The following is an 18,194-nucleotide window of genomic DNA, read 5'->3' as shown; positions in this document are numbered from 1 at the left end:
GAATTTTGTCAAAAGCTTTCTCTGCATCTATTGAGATGATCATATGGTTTTTCTCCTTCAGTTTGTTAATATGGTTTATCACATTGATAGATTTGTGTATATTGAAGAATCCTTGCATTCCTGGAATAAACCCCACTTGATCATGGTGTATGATCCTTTTAATGTGCTGTTAGATTCTGTTTGCTAGTATTTTGTTGACGATTTTTGCATCTATGTTCATCAGTGATATTGGCCTGTAATTTTCTTTCTTTGTGACATCCTTGTTTGGTTTTGGTATCAAGGTGCACGGTGGCCTCGCAGAAGGAGTTTGGGAGTGTTCCTCCCTCTGCTATATTTTGGAAGAGTTTGAGAAGGATAGGTGTTAGCTCTTCTCTAAATGTTTGATAGAATTCGCCTGTGAAGCCGCCTTGTCCTGGGCTTTTGTTTGTTGGAAGATTTGTAATCACAGTTTCAATTTTAGTGCTTGTGATTGGTCTGTTCATATTTTCTGTTTCTTCCTGATTCAGTCTTGGCAGGTTGTGCCTTTCTAAGAATTTGTCCATTTCTTCCAGATTGTCCATGTTATTGGCATAGAGTTGCTTGTAGTAATCTGTCATGATCTTTTGTATTTCTGCAGTGTCAGTTGTTACTTCTCCTTTTTCATTTCTAATTCTATTGATTTGAGTCTTCTCGCTTTTTTTCTTGATGAGTCTGGCTAGTGGGTTATCTATTTTGTTTATCTTCTCAAAGAACCAGCTTTTAGTTTTATTGATCTTTGCTATTGTTTCCTTCATTTCTTTTTCATTTATTTCTGATCTGATTTGTATGATTTCTTTCCTTCTGCTAAATTTGGTTTTTTTTGTTCTTTCTCTAATTGCTCGAGGTGCAAGGTTAGGTTGTTTATTCGAGATGCTTCCTGTTTTTTAAGGTAGGATTGTATTGCTATAAACTTCCCTCTTAGAACTGCTTTTGCTGCATCCCATAGATTTTGGGTCGTTGTGTCTCCATTGTCATTTGTTTGTAGGTATTTTTTAATTTCCTCTTTGATTTCTTCCGTGATCACTTGGTTATTAATAAGTAGTGTATTGTTTAACCTCCATATGTTTGTATTTTTTACAGATCTTTTCCTGTAATTGATATCTAGTTTCATAGCGTTGCGATCGGAAAAGATACTTGATATAATTTCGATTTTCTTAAATTTACCAAGACTTGATTTGTGACCCAAGATATGATCTATCCTGGAGAATGTTCCATGAGCACTATAGAAAAATGTGTATTCTGTTGTTTTTGGATGTAATGTCCGATAAATATCAATTAAGTCTATTATGTTTAATGTATCATTTAAAGCTTGTGTTTCCTTATTTGTTTTCATTTTGGATGATCTGTCCATTGGTGAAAGTGGGGTGTTAAAGTCCCCTACTATGAATGTGTTACTGTCGATTTCCCCTTTTATGGCTGTTAGTATTTGCCTTATGTATTGAGGTGCTCCTACGTTGGGTGCATAAATACTTACAATTGTTATATCTTCTTCTTGGATCGATCCCTTGATCATTATGTAGTGTCCTTCTTTGTCTCTTCTAATAGTCTTTATTTTAAAGTCCATTTTGTCTGTTATGAGAATTGCTACTCCAGCTTTCTTTTGGTTTCCATTTGCATGAAATATCTTTTTCCATCCCCTTACTTTCAGTCTGTATGTGTCTCTAGGTCTGAAGTGGGTCTCTTGTAGACAGCAAATATATGGGTCTTGTTTTTGTATCCATTCAGCCAATCTGTGTCTTTTGGTGTGAGCGTTTAGTCCATTTACATTTAAGGTAATTATCAATATGTATGTTCCTGTTCCCATTTTCTTAACTGTTTTGGGTTCGTTATTGTAGGTCTTTTCCTTCTCTTGTGTTTCTTGCCTAGAGAGGTTCCTTTAGCAGTTGTTGTAGAGCTGGTTTGGTGGTGCTGAACTCTCTCAGCTTTTGCTCCTCTGTAAAGGTTTTAATTTCTCCATCAAATCTGAATGAGATCCTTGCTGGGTAGAGTAATCTTGGTTGCAGGTTTTCCTCCTTCATCACTTTAAATATGTCCTGCCAGTCCCTTCTGGCTTGCAGAGTTTCTGCCGAAAGATCAGCTGTTAATCTTATGGGGATTCTCTGGTGTGTTATTTTTTTTTTTCCTTGCTGCTTTTAATATGTTTTCTTTGTATTTAATTTTTGACAGTTTCATTAATATGTGTCTTGGCGTATATCTCCTTTGATTTATCCTGTATGGGACTCTCTGTGCTTCCTGGACCTGATTAACTATTTCCTTTCCCATATTAGGGAAGTTTTCAACTATAATCTCTTCAAATATTTTCTCAGTCCCTTTCTTTTCTCTTCTTCTTCTGAAACCCGTATAATTCAAAGTGTTGGTGCGTTTACTGTTGTCCCAGAGGTCTCTGAGACTGTCCTCAGTTCTTTTCATTCTTTTTTGTTTATTCTGCTCTGCAGTAGTTATTTCCACTATTTTATCTTCCAGGTCACTTATCCGTTCTTTTGCCTCCATTATTCTGCTATTGATCCCGTCCAGAGTATTTTTCATTTATTTATTGTGTTCATCATTGTTTCTTTCATCTTTAGTTCTTCTAGGTCCTTGTTAAATGTTTCTTGCATTTTGTCTCTTCTATTTCCAAGAATTTGGATCATCTTTACTATCATTATTCTTATTTCTTTTTCAGGTAAACTGCCTATTTTCTCTTCATTTGTTAGGTCTGGTGGGTTTTTATCTTGCTCCTTCATCTGCTGTGTGTTTTTCTGTCTTCTCATTTTGCTTAACTTACTGTGTTTGGGGTCTTCTTTTTGCAGGCTGCAGGTTCGTAGTTTCCGTTGTTTTTGGTGTCTGTCCCCAGTGGCTAAGGTTGGTTCAGTGGGTTGTGTAGGCTTCTTGGTGGAGGGGACTAGTGCCTGTGTTCTGGTGAATGAGGCTGGATCTTGTCTTTCTGGTGGGCAGGTCCACGTCTGGCAGTGTGTTTTGGAGTGTCTGTGGACTTATGATTTTAGGCAGCCTCTCTGCTAATGGGTGGGGTTGTGTTCCTGTCTTGCTAGTTTGGCATAGCGTGTCCAGCACTGTAGCTTGCTTGTTGTTGGGTGAATCTGGGTCCTGGTGTTGAGATGGAGATCTCTGGGAGATTTTCGCCGTTTGATATTATGTGGAGCTGGGAGGTCCCTTGTGGATCAGTGTCCTGAAGTTGGCTCTCCCACCTCAGAGGCACAGCACTGACTCGTGGCTGTAGCACCAAGAGCCTTTCATCCACAGGGCTCAGAATAAAAGGGAGAAAAAGTAGAAAGAAAAAATTGGTAGAAGTAGAAAGAGAGAGAGAGAGAAAGACAGAAAGACAGAAAGAAAGAAAGAAAGGAGGGAGGGAGGGAGGAAGGAAGGAGGGAAGGAAGGAAAAGAAGAAAGAATGAAGATAAAGTAAAATAAAATAAAGTAAGATAAAATATAATAAAGTTATTAAAGTAAAAAAATAATTAAGAGAAAAAAAATTTAAAAAAAAGGATGTATAGATCCCTAGGAGAAATGGTGGAAGCAAAGCTATACAGACAAACTCTCACACAGAAGCATACACATACACACTCACAAAAAGAGGAAAAGGGGAAAATATCATAAATCTTGCTCTCAAAGTCCACCTCCTCAATTTGTGATGATTTGTTGTCTTTTGGGAGGTCTGAGGTCTTCTGCCAGCGTTCAGTAGGTGTTCTGTAGGAGTTGTTCCACGTGTAGATGCATTTCTGGTGTATTACTTGTGGAAAAACTGCATTCCATGCTGGGCCTGGAAGTTCCAAAGCTCAGTTCTGTGAGTAAATTGCAACCAAGATTTATAAACTGCAAAAAAGGTAGTGGTTCACATGTACATCTTTCGATAGACGGTATTTTATTACAGGATAAATCTCCGGCCCGCCGTCCACACGAGTGTCACGGCTTTGGCCGCCGGGGCCCCTCCAGAACCGGCAGCCTCAGTGAGGCCGCCCTCCCCTTGGCCTCCGGGGAGTTCCGTGACGGCGGAGCGAAGAGACCCCGAGCTGCGGGAGTTCTAAATCATGAAGTCTTATGACCTGAGAGTCCTATGGACTGTGCACTTGCATAGTACATTTCACATGTGTAAGCACATATACTTCTTGAGAAGGTGCACGGGGCACTCAAATTCTCAACAGGGTCAGTAACCCAGAAAGGGTTAGGACTCACCGGTCTATAGTCTCTTTAGAGACTCTTATACATAAGATGCACTGATTCAAAATGGTTCTAAAATATAAATTACTTAGGCCACTTAACATGATTTATATTGAATAATTAGTTACATTTAAGTCTGTGCTTTTGTTTAAGCTGCATAGCTTGCCCTTATCTCAGACCCTTTTTTCTCAACAGATAAAATATTTTGATAAAAGAAGAGACTACTTAAAATTCAAAGAAAAATTTGAAGCAGGAGAGTTCCAGCCTCCGAAAACAGCCGCAAAGTCCTAGGCTGTTCCTGAACATTTCAGAAAGGTTGAAATAATTTTTTCTGGACATTCAAAAATGCTCTATGTGACAACAGTAGTTTGAATGATGGCAAACACCAATGCTTGTTCCATATATACAACTCTTAATTTAAATGGTCAAGTAACAAGATTCCATTTTTCAAAAGACAGACTTGAAATAAAATGGTATGAAATATGCTTAATTGAGTAAAAAACACATATTTTAAGAAAAAAACAAAATTAAAGCTTATGAAAACATGTACCTTTTTTGTTGTTGGAGGATGGGTAGTAGGCAAATACTATTATTGATAGAGATATGGATAAACACTGAAAAAAATAAGATTTGCCATTGTCCTGGGAGTTAGCATTTTAATACAGACAGAAAAAACTGAGGAATGGAAGAAGGTTCAACTTAAAATATACGGGTAAAATAATAAAAGCTATCTACAAAAAACCCTACAGCTAATATAGTTAATGATAAGACAATGAATGCTTTTTCCCTCAAATCAGTAACAAGGGAAGGATATCCTCACTTCTCCTATTCAACATGGTACTGGATTCCTAGCTACCTCAAAAGAAATAAAGCACACAAATGGGAAGGAACAAATAAAACTGGCTCTATTCATGGACAATATGATTATCTCTGTAGAAAATCCCAAAGAATTGACAAAAAGAGCACCTAGAATTAATAAGTGAATCTTAGAAAGGTGGCAGGAAACAAGGTCAATATACAAAAGAAAATCATATTTGTGTATACCAGCAATGAACAGCTGGAATCTAAAATAAAATTTAAAATGTGCCATTTACAATAGGATTAAAAAAACTAAAAATAAAAGGAATACTTAGATATAAATCTAACAGTATGTGTAGGACCTATATCCTGAGAACTACAAAACACTTGAAATCAGAGATCAACTTAATTGGGGAGAGGTACAGTGTTCATGGATTAGAAGACTCAGTGTTGTTAATTTACTGTTAAGTTCTCCCCAGTTTGTTCTATGGGTTCAAAACAACCCCAATCAAAATCTCAAGATTTTTGGTAGATTCTACCAAGCTGATTCTAAAATTTGTATGGAAAGTCAAAGGACCTAAGATAGCCAATTCTGAAAAGAAAGTTCAGAAAACAATTCTGAAAAGAACAAAATTGGAAGATTCATATTATATGATTTTAACGCTTATTGTAAAGCTACAGTGATTAAGATAGTATGGTATTGGCAGAAGGATAGACACATAGTTCAGTAGAACAGATCAGAGCCCAGAAATATACCCACACAGTTAGAGTCAACTGAGTTTGGACAAGGTGAAAAGGCGATTCCGTAAAGGATAATCTTTTCAGCAAATGGTGCTGGAAAAATTGGATGTCCATGCACAACAAAAAGAACCTTGACATAAAACTGCACCTTGTTAAAAAAAAAAAAAACCTCGAAATGGATCATAGACTTAAATGTAAAATATAAACCTATATAACTTCCAGAAGAAAATATGGAGAAATTCTGCATGATTTGGGGTTTGGAAGTGAATTTTTATAACGTCTTAACTTTTAAAAAAATTTGTTTTATTTATTTTATTTTTGGCTGCATTGGATCTCCTTTGTGGTGCGTGGGCTTTTCATTGCAGTGGCTTCTCTTGTTGCAGAGCACGGGCTGTAGGCACACAGACTTCAGCAGTTGTGGCTCACGGGCTCTAGAGCACAGGCTCAGTAGTTGTGGCGCATGGGCTTAGTTGCCCCGCGGCATCTGTGATCTTCCTGGACTAGGGATCGAACCCGTGTCCCCTGCATTGGCAGGTGGATTCTTAACCACTGTGCCACCAGGGAAGCCCTGGAAGTGAATTTTTAGATGATGACCTCAAAAGCACAATCCATAAGAGGAAAAAAAAAAGCTAAGTTGGACTTTATCAGTATTAAAAATTTCTGCTCTGTGAAAGATACAATTAAGAGAATGAAAAGATAAAACTGGGAGAAAATATTGCAAATCACATATCTCATTAAAGAACTTGTATCCAGAATAACAAACCCTTATTTTAAAAATAGCCCAAGTTAAAAAAATAGGCAAATTACGTGAATATTTTCACAACTCTATTCATAGTGTTAGAAATAATATTATATTATGAAAAGATGCTCCATATTATTTGTAGAGTAAATTAAAACCGTGATGACCTATCACTACACACCTGTTAGAGTGCCTTACATTAAAGAAAGTTGATCGTACCAAGTACTGATGAAGAGGCACAGCAACAGAAACCTGGCATTCACTGCTGGTGGGGAAAGGCGTTGACTCTGAAAGAGTTACACAAAGGGATTTTTAGCTGGAAGCTGTTTTCTATGGCACTGTGGTGGTGCATCCGTGTATGCACTTGTCAAAACCCACAGGACTGTACACGGTAGAGAGTGACCTTGTGTGCACATTAAAACCAAATCAACCAGGGGGACTTCCCTGGTGGTCCAGTGGTTAAGACTGCACTCCCAATGCAGGGGGCCCGGGTTCGATCCCTGGTCGGGGAACTAAGATCCCACGTACTGCAGCAAAGCCCGCATGCCACAACTACTGAGCCCACGCGCTCTAGAGCCTTTGGGCCGCAACTAGAGAAGCCCGTGCGTCTGCAGGAACGAAGAGCCCACACAGCCTAAAGAAAAAAAGAAAATATTAGTCCCATCCATCTCAAAATAAGTAAATAAATAAAAATGAAATCAACCAGGATTTTGGAGGAATTCTAGTTTGGAACGAAGAATGATAAATGAATCTAAGTATTATAAATATATGACAAATTTACTGAAAGGGATGGATAAGAAAGGGGCTGACCCACAATAACTTTGAAAAATGGGAGTTCTGACTGGATTCTGTAAGACTGAAGACAAAAAGAACTACGCACATCGCTAAATTTCACAGGGATGTGGTGCAGCAATTCTGAAACTACAGTCATGAGAACCAGGTTTGTGTTAGAAAAAGCAGTTAAAAATAAGAGGTGCATGTTAGAATGAACCCTGTGGTGTTGGATTGGTGTCAGAGACAGCGGGAAGAATTCCTGTTTATGTGAACATATCTGGACGTAGTACTTGTACACACATGGGCTGGTGGACACCCAGGTCCCCTAGCTCTGTCCACTGAGAGGGCCTGCAGTGACAAGTCCGGGAGCAACGAGCACACCCAGCACCCAGATCTCGATTTCTAATAGTATTCACCAGTAAATGGAACCAATGATCCTTGGTGAAATGTCTGACTCTAGAACTGGTATAGAGAGAGTAAAGATGAGCCTGGAGCATTGTGTATATAAGAATGTAAGAAAGTACTTAAAAAAAAAAAAAAAAAGGGCATGCCAAAGGACACAAGAGCCAACCATCCGCCCTGCCATAAACAGATGACTGACGAAAGGACAAGACTTCCTTACAGAGGAATTCCAAGTAATAAAGGAGCAGCATCCTGGATGCCAAAGTCAGTGCTCCTGGAACAGAAAAAGTGTTATTAGTGGGAGATGGGAAATCTGGATATAGATCAGGATTGTAGTCTGCTTAGTGAACAGCACCATTATCAACGTTAACCTCTTAGTTTTGATAAATGTCCATGGTTATGTAGGATCCTATTAGAGGCATCTGGGTGAAGGGCATATGGAAACGGTGCACTATCTTTGCAGCTCTCCTGCAAAACAAAAATTATTTTAATAAAGCTACAGACACGCCTCCCGGGAGGAGGCACCGTCCCGCCGCGCGGAATTCTCCGTCTGGGTCTTGCTGGAGCTTGGTGGCCGCTCTGTCACTAGTCTGAGTCGGGAGTGCCTGTATGGAACCCCAGAAATACGACTCAACAGTATGATTCAAAGCAGCGGAGCGAGCAAGACCACGTCTGCGCGTCTTCACTGCAGCATCGTTTTCACTGGAAAAGTGGAAACAATCCAGAATGTTCCGCGGCAAGCCCCCAAATGGTAATCTTACAACTTGAGAACTCTCCCTGGAAAAGTAAGAGCCCAGAAACTGCTGAGCCTCCCAGTCTGAATTTCCTTTCCCAGATTCATCGAGTAGGTCCTTGGGGATTACATGAGAAAATGCACGTAAAGTGCTTAGCAGAGTGCCTGGAATGCAGAAACAATGAACGACAGTGAACTTGGCATCCGCGTTGACTAGCTTGGCCCTTGCTGCAACCTGCATTCTCACTGACAAATTCCAGCAGGTTATGTCTGGAATTTGTGATGAGTGACTTCAGGAGGGCCAAGGCTTTCGGTGCCGAACCGAGGATGTTCACATCCTTTTGTCTGGAAATCAGACAAATTATTACAAATCAGACAAATTATTACAAATTTGTCTGATTTTATTACAATAAATAATAAATATTTTTATTTATAATATATAATAATATATATTATTATATATATATTTTATATATAATATATAATATATATTATATATATATTTTATACATAAAAATAAATATAAAAAATAAATATATAAAAAAACAAAAATATATATAAAAAATAAATATAAAAAATATATATTTATTACAATAAATAATAAATATTTTTATTTATAATATATAATAAAAAATAATAAAATAAATAAATAAATAAAATTAAATAAATAAAAATATAAAATAATAAAATAAAATAAAAATATATTTATTACAATAAATATTTTTATTTATAATATATAATATATATTATATATTTTTATATATATAAAATATATATTATATATGTATTATATATTATATATGTATTATATATTATATATATTATATATATAATATAATATATATATAAATATATAATAAATTATTATTACAAATCAGACAAATTATTACACTGGTCTGATTTTTGAAGCCAACTGATGTGTGAGACTGTGAGAAAGTCACCTTATCACTTTGTTCCTATTTCCGTCTCTGTCCCAGGTGATGGGGGTGGATTACTGTACCTGAAGTATAGAGAAGTAGGAGGAGAAATGTTGTTCTGGGGCTTCCAAATGATATAATTCTATTCAATCCCACCACTGAATATTCTACCCTGGATTTATGTGGCATCCACTTTTACTGTCCCCTCTCCATCCTTCACCAGACTTTTAATTTTTTCCTCATGAGAATGTATTATTCTTACAGTAACAACAAAGAGCTAATGTAAAATGACCAGCAACAAATTGACTCTATTTTAATTCTGACTTGAGCCTCCAAAGTGGAATGAAGAATGTGAGTGCAAAATTTGCTTTATGATATAATGGGTGGAAAACCCCACCTAATTCTAATTATTCTCTACATTTCTTCCTCTACATGTTTGTATAGTCTTGGCTATTTTATTTAAATGCAAGTTCTTTGTATTCATTTTCTCTTTTTTTTTAAATTGAAGTATAGTTCATTTACAATATTGTTAGTTGCAGGTGTACAGCATAGTGATTCAGTGTTTTTACAGATTATATTCCATTATAGGTTATTTCAAGATACTGGGTATAGTTCACTGTGCTATACAGTATATCCTTGTTGCTTATCTATTTTATATATAGTAGCTTGTATCTGTTCATCTCATACCCCTAACTTTGCCCTCCCCCCTTCCTTCTCCCCTTTGGTAACCACTAGGTTTTTTTTTTTTTTTTTTTTTCCCGGTACGCGGGCCTCTCACTGTTGTGGCCTCTCCCGTTGCGGAGCACAGGCTCCAGACGCGCAGGCTCAGCAGCCATGGCCCACGGGCCCAGCCGCTCCGCGGCACGTGGGATCCCCCTAGACCGGGGCACGAACCCGCGTCCCCCGCACCGGCAGGCGGAGTCTCAACCACTGCGCCACCAGGGAAGCCCTCTGTATCTGTGAGTCTGTTTCGGTTTTGCATATAGATCCATTTGTATTATTTTTTAGATTCTACATATAAGTGATATTGTAGAGTAAAAATATAAATTAAAAAATAAAGCTACAGAAGAAAAAAGTACGTAACAGGTAACGAACTCTGAAACTTAATTATTATTAAAAAAGGACCCAGACATGATTGAAGTGCATTGCTGGATGGTGACAGTTACCATTAAATAATAAAGTAATCCTAATATCAAACAAAAAACCCTCAGAAGAAGAGAAACAGCACATCAACCCTCGTGGGTTCCATTCTCACTACTGGTAACGATGTGCAACGGTGTCACCTCCTTTGGGTCCACGTTGACAACCGTCAGAAGGTAGACTATTTCTAATCAATCGCTATTTGAACCCTGAGCGAAGATGCATATGAAAATTTCCTAAAAACTTCATATGAACGATTATGGCCTAGTTTATGGCTTTAAAAATAAGTTACGAACTTCACAGGGAAGCTGGTTTGGCACCTTGCCAAGCATGTTTCCTCCCTGCGCAGAAGTAGATACAAATCAGCAGAAAGAGGCTAATGGCTCCTCCTCATGCTGAAGCTTTGCTCCCCCCCGCCCCGCGCTCGCTCTTGACGGGTGTGGTATTCACAGATAATCAGAGCTGCCCTAATTCTGCCTTCCTCCTACCATGATCCACATTTCTGACAATGCTAGTTTCTAGGAAAGAAATGATCTTTTTAAAATACGTTTTATTTTCACAATTGCTCAAAATATTTTATTAAAGAAGCAATACAACTTAGCTTTAAAAAAGGTTTATTAAAGGGGACAACATACAGCAATATAGTTAAGGCACATGACAAAGTTTTGGCATTAAACTGCAAATAAAGAACTGCAAATTATCCCAACAGATTTCAGAATCTATCTCATCAGTCCAAATAGTTCTAAAACAATGTTTCAACAGCACCGATAGATAACTTGATAACTCGTCTCAGACAAGGCACAAGCTTCAGGACCCAGGGTCCCCCTGCTTCATCAGCTGCTGCCTGGTGTATTCCCAGATGAGCAGCGCTCCACTCACGTGGACGTTGAGGGAGCGGATGATGCCCTGTTGAGGAATTTCCACACACACGTCCAGTTGCTGGATCAGATTTGCTGGAATTCCTTCCCGTTCATTTCTGATTCAGAAAAATGGGAGAAGAAGAAAGGTTAGTTTTCTTATAATAAACAATTTTTTTCTCAGATATCCTGGATGTTACTGGAAGAGACAGGTTAACACAATGACACAAGTCTATGGTACCAGGAAAATAAAGAAGAGTGTAACAAGAAGGTTTATGGGTCAATTCTGTGTTCACCTGACCATCCCAAACGGGTGAAATAAAACGAGAACTTAGGGGGGCTTTCCATAAACCTTGCAAGTCAAAAGCCAGGTACAGATGTATGATCAAGAGTCCAGGTAAAACTGTAAACCTTCTGAAACGTTTTCTAGACAGACTCTCAAGACAGTGTTCTTACCCCAACAAGAGTAGAGACTTCTCAGGGAAGCAGTACTGGGTTAGGTCTAAACTTTTCACAGTCTGTTCCACACCCACGATGGTGTAACCTTCTGCTTTTTTCTGTTGCAGATAATCGATCAGCTGAGGTGGTTTTACCTTAATATTTGTTTACAAAGAGCAGAATATTAAATCATTCACTTACAGCCCTCCTGGGGGTAAAATCAGTTAAAGAAAAAAACACTTTCATGAAACTGAAATTTCTTAAAAGGAAAAGGACAGAATTATACACTATAAAAAAGAACGCTCCCAACATCTCATAAATTTATCAAACGAGAGTGACTTATAACACGACACATTTTACTGAAAAGAATTCTACATTATTGATTTCTAAAAATACAACAGTGTGAAAGATAATAAAAACAGGAGAACAGAGTGGGCTGTAGTTTACTTTTCAGTATTATTTTTAAGCTGTCAAAGGCTGGACTACTGCAAAAGGGCTGATAACGTGAAGACAGAGTACTACAAAAGAGTCTAGCAAATGAAAATTTTAATAATACATCGCTTTGCGCCCACCTCCACTAAAGGAAGCCACTGTTCCGCTGAAACGCTGAGGTGCTGAAACTGCTTGTCTCTGATGCACTGAAGGCTGCCAACCACGAGCGCCGAGGCCCCGAACACCTCACAGGTCCGGCACAGCCCTGCACAGGACAAGCCGGGGTTACTGCCGCCAGTCTAAGGCCAAGTTCACTAGGTCCCAGGCATTCCTCTGAAGCTCCCGGAGAGGGGGAAATGTGGAAGAGAGGCCACAAATGGCACTGGGTCAATTACAAATTTTCGGGATCAGAAGATGTTAAGCAAGCCCACTGGAAACTCTAACTTTACCTCCTAAATTGGTTGGTTTGTCAACGAGTGAGGCCACTACAATCAGTCTGCTGAGTGACTTCCCAAGTTTGGCCGCACGATCCTGAAATACCAGCTCCAGGTCTAAGTCGGGAACATTGTTTCTCCATGGGCTAATCTTCTTCTGAACATCACTCCACTCTGACTCGTTATCTGCTTCGCCTGAGTTAGAACCTGGGAAAGAAAAAGAAAATATAAATCTCCCTCTCTATTGATTTACATGCATATATACTTTTTTAAGAGCTTAAAGTGATAGTTTAGAATGAGATTCATTGACTAAAGAACTTTACTTGGACTCAGATACAATTGTCATTTTCGGTAACAGTTTAAAATGTTCAAATTCTACCCTGCTAACCAAAATACGACAATATTTCATGAAAATCAAAGCTGCACATCTCTTCCATTTTGGCATACCCCAAATTGGGAAGCATCTTAGAATCCATAAGGGTACCATGGGTTTGGCAGCATTTTTTCCTTAGAGTTACATAAAGTAATGGCGTATCTTACAAACAATGGTGTTATTAGATTGGAATTTTCTGTAGAAATATTGTATGCCGGAAAACAACAAACAGGCTTTATCTTAAATTATCTTCCAAGTACTTGGGGGACCTTTTCTAAAAACGAGGACTGTTCTTTGGAGCAGTTATCTCTTGGCTACCGCGATGAGTACACGGATGTTACTGAGCTGTCTAATGTGCGTTGTGATCTCTAGTTCAGGACTGAGACTCTCCTTCCAGGCTCTCCTTCCCACTCCAGACCTGACTGAGCAAACGGGGGCACTTAGGTTACTGGGGAGGGAAGAGACACGCATGGAACCACGACCGACGCGGTACTATACTGAGGGTGTGCCCACACAGACAGGAGTTGCTAATGTCTGGGGGAGGGAGGGGCAAAAAAGCAAGACGCAGGAGGGCTCAGGGAAGGGAGTGTAAAAGTCTGCAACGGAGAGCGCGTGGGAAGGGCGGGGCAGACTGTGGACACGTTGCGCACGAGCAGACGCGGAAGGACACGGACTCAGGCATCGCTCACAGCCTGCAGTGGAGGGAGGGACGTGACTCAGACCAGGCCGTTAGGGCTTTGTGTATAAAATGATAAAGAATTTCTTCTACAGACAGGAGGCAGTACAGGGTTTTAAGAAAGGGGGTAACAGTACTGGTTTTGTGTTGCAGAAAAAACCCCTCTTAAAAACGAATGTGGAGGATAAGTGGGGAGGGAAAACCACCGAGAGGCTTTCACACTAGCCCAAAAAAGACAAAAACAGTCTCTGCAAGAGGGGCTGAAGAGGAAGGGCAGAATCGCCAAGATCTGATAACGGACGGCTGTGGCTAGAGGGACCGCAGAAGAATGACTCCTGTGAGACCACTAACAGGAAGGGGATTAGCAGAGGCGCGCGTCTGGGCAGAAAGGTAACGTGGATTTGGATACTGAGTTTAAAGAGCTTATAGAGGAGCTAGTGAGAGCGTCTAGAAGGCTCAGGAAGGAGGCTGGCCAGAGATAAGGATCTGAAAGTTGCAGTTACATAGGTGGTGGTTTCCAGTTGTGGAAATTAATAAAAACGTGCAGGGAGAGCAAACAGAATGAGAAGAAAACCAGGCCAATGAAAGCATTTAGCATTCACGTCTCAGCAGAGAAACCCTGTTGCAATATCCCCCTCTTTACCAAAAACAAACAAAACAAACAGAAAGACCTCTGTAGCCTTCTCCCCATCCAGTAACTCCCCACTTCTCTGCCCCACTCACGCCATGGCAGAAGTCAGACAAGATGTGCAGATGTGCGGCTCCCCTCTCCTCCCCTCCCGGTCAGGCGGGCCCCTCCGCCCTGAGAAGGCTCCCGTCACTGTCTTTTGCCCCCAAATCCACATTTGCTCTTCCCCAGGCTTTGCCTGACTTGCTGTCCTCTGCTCGATGTCAACTCCTTAAAAAGGTCTTTTTAATCCTCCCTCACACTCCTTACTCTGCTTTCTTTTCTCCATACCACCTGACATCTTATCTGTATGTTTAGCGTTGTCCCCCTGGAGGAATGTAAGCGCCCTGAGGGCAGGGCCTTTGTCTTTTGTTCGGCACAGAGGGGGCAATAAGTAAATCTTTGTTGACCGAGTAAATAAATTTAAGGTGATAAGTCTTAAAATGAACCACCTAGAGTATTTGATTTAAAAAATGCACTTTCCTAGAACTCTCCTCCAGGCAAAAATCTAAGGGTGGGACCCAAGAATCTGCACTTTCAACATGATGTCCAAGGGATTCCTGAAAACACTGAAATTTGAGAGAACTATAAATATAAGGGATGAGGGAGGGGAACTCAAAGGAGAGAGAGAAAAGTCAGACTGAGGAGAAAGATCAGGAGAGCAAGAAATGAGCAAATAAATGCTACATAGGGTCAGGTATGGTAAGAAAAGAGCATCTGTTTAGATTTTGTAAAGAAGTAGACAAAGACAATTTCTGCTTTTCTGAAAGAAGTTTCCATGATGCTTATGGGCTGGGGAAGCCAGAAGGACAAAATGTGAGTGACAGAAAAGCTGAGAATGCAGATCGCTACTACACAGCTCTTAAGGTTAGTTGTGATTTTAAAAATGGGCGGGAGACTTGGTCCCCGGTTTTTTGGGGCAGCTGGACTGTGAAGGGAAGGAGGAGGACGGGAAGTAACAGAGGGAAAAGGGGGGGGGTCCTTGAGAAAGCTGCAGGGAAGGATGGGGGCGGGGGCACGTGAAAGGAGGGCTGGAGCCATAGGGAAAAGAGGGGTAAGAGATGAGTGACGTTCGGCCAGACCGAGCAGGGAATGCAGAGCTCTGCTCCACTCCCAAATAGGACAAGAAAAGAGATTTCTTAATTTGGCCCTTTTTTAGATCTATATTTTTTCAGAAATATATAGTAGAAGAGCAATGAATATTAATTATCAATACTTCAAAGAAGACAGAAGCCTTTAGCTTTATATAGTAAAGCAGATTAAGCTCTCTTTGGCTATTAAGAGCAAAGCCAACGTCAACTGAAAGTACTAGTCAGAGTGACACCACGCCTTCTGTCTTTTCTCTAAGTGGAGCAGAGTTCACCACATCAATGAAAAATGGTACTATCAAGCACCTATTCTAAGTAACGTGAATCAATGAGCCTGACCGAGGCAACAGGCAGAACAAGTAAAACAGAAGTTTTTCTTACCTATGTCCTGCTGGGACCAGTCACCTGGTTTTAGTTCACAAAGTTGAGCTGGAGAAAGGTACCACTGAAATCTTGCATCTAAAGGAATGTCAGTGAACCTGGTGAATTTACCAATGGCAATCCATTCGTCCTCAACAAGGCCAGAAAGGCGTGGAAGGATATAAAATATGGTCTGAAAGGAGAATTGTAAACATCTAAATTTTCTTCCCTTAAAAATAACAAAGAAATACATGATAACATGTTTAAAGTACAACTTAATTATTATTACTGATGTGTTCTCCCAAACTATCACATCTGATCAAATGACATACTTTCATTTATATCTTGTAGCAACTGTCTAGCTATACTTCTTATCTTCTCTAACAAATCAAGGGATTAATTTAGGAAATCCTTGAGAGCGGGCAGATCTTCCACTCCAGTATTTCTAACTGTATGTAACATAGTATACACCGTGCTCTTAATACAAGCAAGAAGTGTTTTGGAATTAATCAGCATTAATGTTGGACAACATTTGGACAAATGCTATTTATTGACAACCAGACACCTCCATAAGCGATCAGATTCAAGCTCCTGTGATGCCCGATCTTCACTCTCGCTGCCAATATACAAATTTAGAGTCTAGATTTTGCCTCGACTGTACCTTAGCTGTGTGACGTTGGACAAGCCATTAGCCTCTCTCAGCTTCAACTTCCTCACTGGTAAAATGAGGGTAAAATCAGGTAAAAAGAGCACATGAAAGTGATTTGTAAACTGCACAGGGTGACACCACTGTGAACAGCAGTTATTCAGTCACTACATGACAATCCTCCCCTTTTCTTACCTATGACAAGAAAACTGAGATCCAGATAACCCTCAAATGTGAAAAGGCACAGGAGTCAGAAGCACAGCAGGCAATTTAAAAATAAAGTAATAAACTTATAACAGTGTCCAAGTCTTCATAAAAGCTTTTAGAATGAATATGGTTTTCTCTTTATTAGCAATATTTGTGCAAATGGAAACTGGCATGATGAATGCAACTGTTTATTAAGTACGTGCCAAGTATAGCTCCAAATGTACGGAGAAACAGAGTTCTTGTGTGCCATTACTTTGATATGTACAGTTATGGTTCGTATAATTAATAGAGAATAAAATATATAAAACATATGAGGGTGAGGCAGTCAAAGTCAGGATGAAGGAAAAGTGGAAGCAAGGGACTTACTCCTGCTGGAGAACTGAATAGAAAAGGCTGACTTAGCACTAGAGAGTTATTAAGAGTCCTTCAGAAAGATGTCAAACAAAGCATTCTGGGCGCTAAAGGACACAGAACAGAGCACGTTAAAATATTTGAAAAATCCTAAATAATTTTTGCAATGAAGCAACAAAGTACACAATAATGTTTTATGATGACTATCTCACAACATATAGATCTGTATTTTTTTTTAAAGGCCAGCTTATTAGTAATCCACACACACACACACACAACCCAACAACAACAAAAAACTGCTTATGCATGGTAGCTGAAGTTTCTGATACTTCCAGATTCCTAGATCACGTTTTAAATTCCAAGGCTGTAACTGTAGTCGAAAAAGGGAGAAAGTAATATATGTACCAATTTTAATAATCTGTATATTAATTCACATGCTAACTGTAATAAGTTTAAAGGAATTATATAAGCACATTCTGTTAGGATCACTGAGATGGTGGGTCATCTGCTATACAATTCCAGCCATCCAGAACCTAAAACAGGCACTTAACAAAAGAGTAGATCTTCTCGCTCTTTCATAACAGTGGGCTTCGTTCGTTACAACAGATCTCACCTGCACAAATGTTCTCACTCATTTCCTTTTAATGTCAGAACAGATTTCTGTTCAGAGTTAAATATTCCCCCTTCCAGTGTTTACAAGCCAGACACTGCCTGAGAAACAGAAAGTGAAAATGACTAGCCAGTTTTCACTGCTGAAGAGTGAAGCGCAAGCAGCCGTGACAAAATTACACGGAGCACTTTACGACCGTGAAGGCGGTGCTGTAAGGACAGTTAACCTCAGTACACCTTCCACAACCGCGGCAGAGAGGAAGCACGGGGACTAAAGATACGGAAGAGAGTCGTTCGCAAATGAGACCCTCTGCTCACCTCCAGACAGTAGTCCTTAAGTGGGTGGAACGCTGCAAAAAAGAAATGCTCCTGGATCCGCTGCCAATTCTTCTTCGCGTTCCTAAGTGTTAAAGATACATGTGAGGTACAGACTAGTGAACCCACTCCGGTAAGGGGGCAAGCCAAGTAGCTCTCTTAAAGAGGCACTGCAGAATTTAGAATGCATGGAAAATCTTGTGAATTTTATCCCAAGATTAATAACCCCTATCTCCAAGATCAGCGTCCTTAAAAGCTGACCCTAAATCTGACGTTTTGAAGTGAAACTCAAAGACAGACAAAGAAATTAAATAACTCCCACAG

The 18,194-nt window shown here is 39.6% G+C and overlaps 2 protein-coding genes across 14 annotated transcripts in view; one reads left to right on the top strand and one right to left on the bottom strand.

Moving 5' to 3' along the window:
• The window catches only part of COA6 (cytochrome c oxidase assembly factor 6), a 41,501-nt gene that overhangs the window by 12,126 nt on the left and 11,181 nt on the right, over nucleotides 1-18,194 (top strand). The window contains exons 3-4 of one of the 5 annotated variants that reach the window (XR_009559285.1): nucleotides 10,086-10,236; nucleotides 11,841-15,254. The exons of 2 other annotated variants lie outside the window; for them this stretch is intronic. Coding sequence is in view for 2 of the 3 variants with exons in the window: in XM_030839537.3 (XP_030695397.2) it covers nucleotides 4,369-4,464 (96 nt within the window). In the remaining variant the exon portion in view is untranslated. Of the gene's footprint in view, nucleotides 1-4,368; nucleotides 8,730-10,085; nucleotides 10,237-11,840; nucleotides 15,255-18,194 lie in introns of those variants that run through there. 2 more of the 5 variants (XM_060286140.1, XM_030839537.3) reach the window with 2 other exon arrangements.
• TARBP1 (TAR (HIV-1) RNA binding protein 1) overlaps nucleotides 11,015-18,194 on the bottom strand; it is a 61,374-nt gene continuing 54,194 nt past the window's right edge. Inside the window, exons 25-30 of one of the 9 annotated variants that reach the window (XM_060286130.1) lie at nucleotides 17,874-17,955; nucleotides 15,764-15,935; nucleotides 12,594-12,785; nucleotides 12,285-12,409; nucleotides 11,731-11,867; nucleotides 11,015-11,393 (exon numbers count right to left, since the gene is read on the bottom strand). In XM_060286130.1, the coding sequence (XP_060142113.1) occupies nucleotides 11,225-11,393; nucleotides 11,731-11,867; nucleotides 12,285-12,409; nucleotides 12,594-12,785; nucleotides 15,764-15,935; nucleotides 17,874-17,955 (877 nt within the window). In that variant the 3' untranslated portion in view covers nucleotides 11,015-11,224. Of the gene's footprint in view, nucleotides 11,394-11,730; nucleotides 11,868-12,284; nucleotides 12,410-12,593; nucleotides 12,786-15,763; nucleotides 15,936-15,990; nucleotides 17,956-18,194 lie in introns of those variants that run through there. The other 8 variants (XR_009559280.1, XR_009559281.1, XR_009559284.1 and 5 more) reach the window with 8 other exon arrangements.

This window comes from Globicephala melas, chromosome 16 (genome assembly GCF_963455315.2).
Source record: "Globicephala melas chromosome 16, mGloMel1.2, whole genome shotgun sequence".
Classification (NCBI taxonomy): domain Eukaryota; kingdom Metazoa; phylum Chordata; class Mammalia; order Artiodactyla; family Delphinidae; genus Globicephala; species Globicephala melas.
Note: the sequence above shows the minus strand (reverse complement) of the source record. Positions and strands in the feature narration are given on the sequence as shown.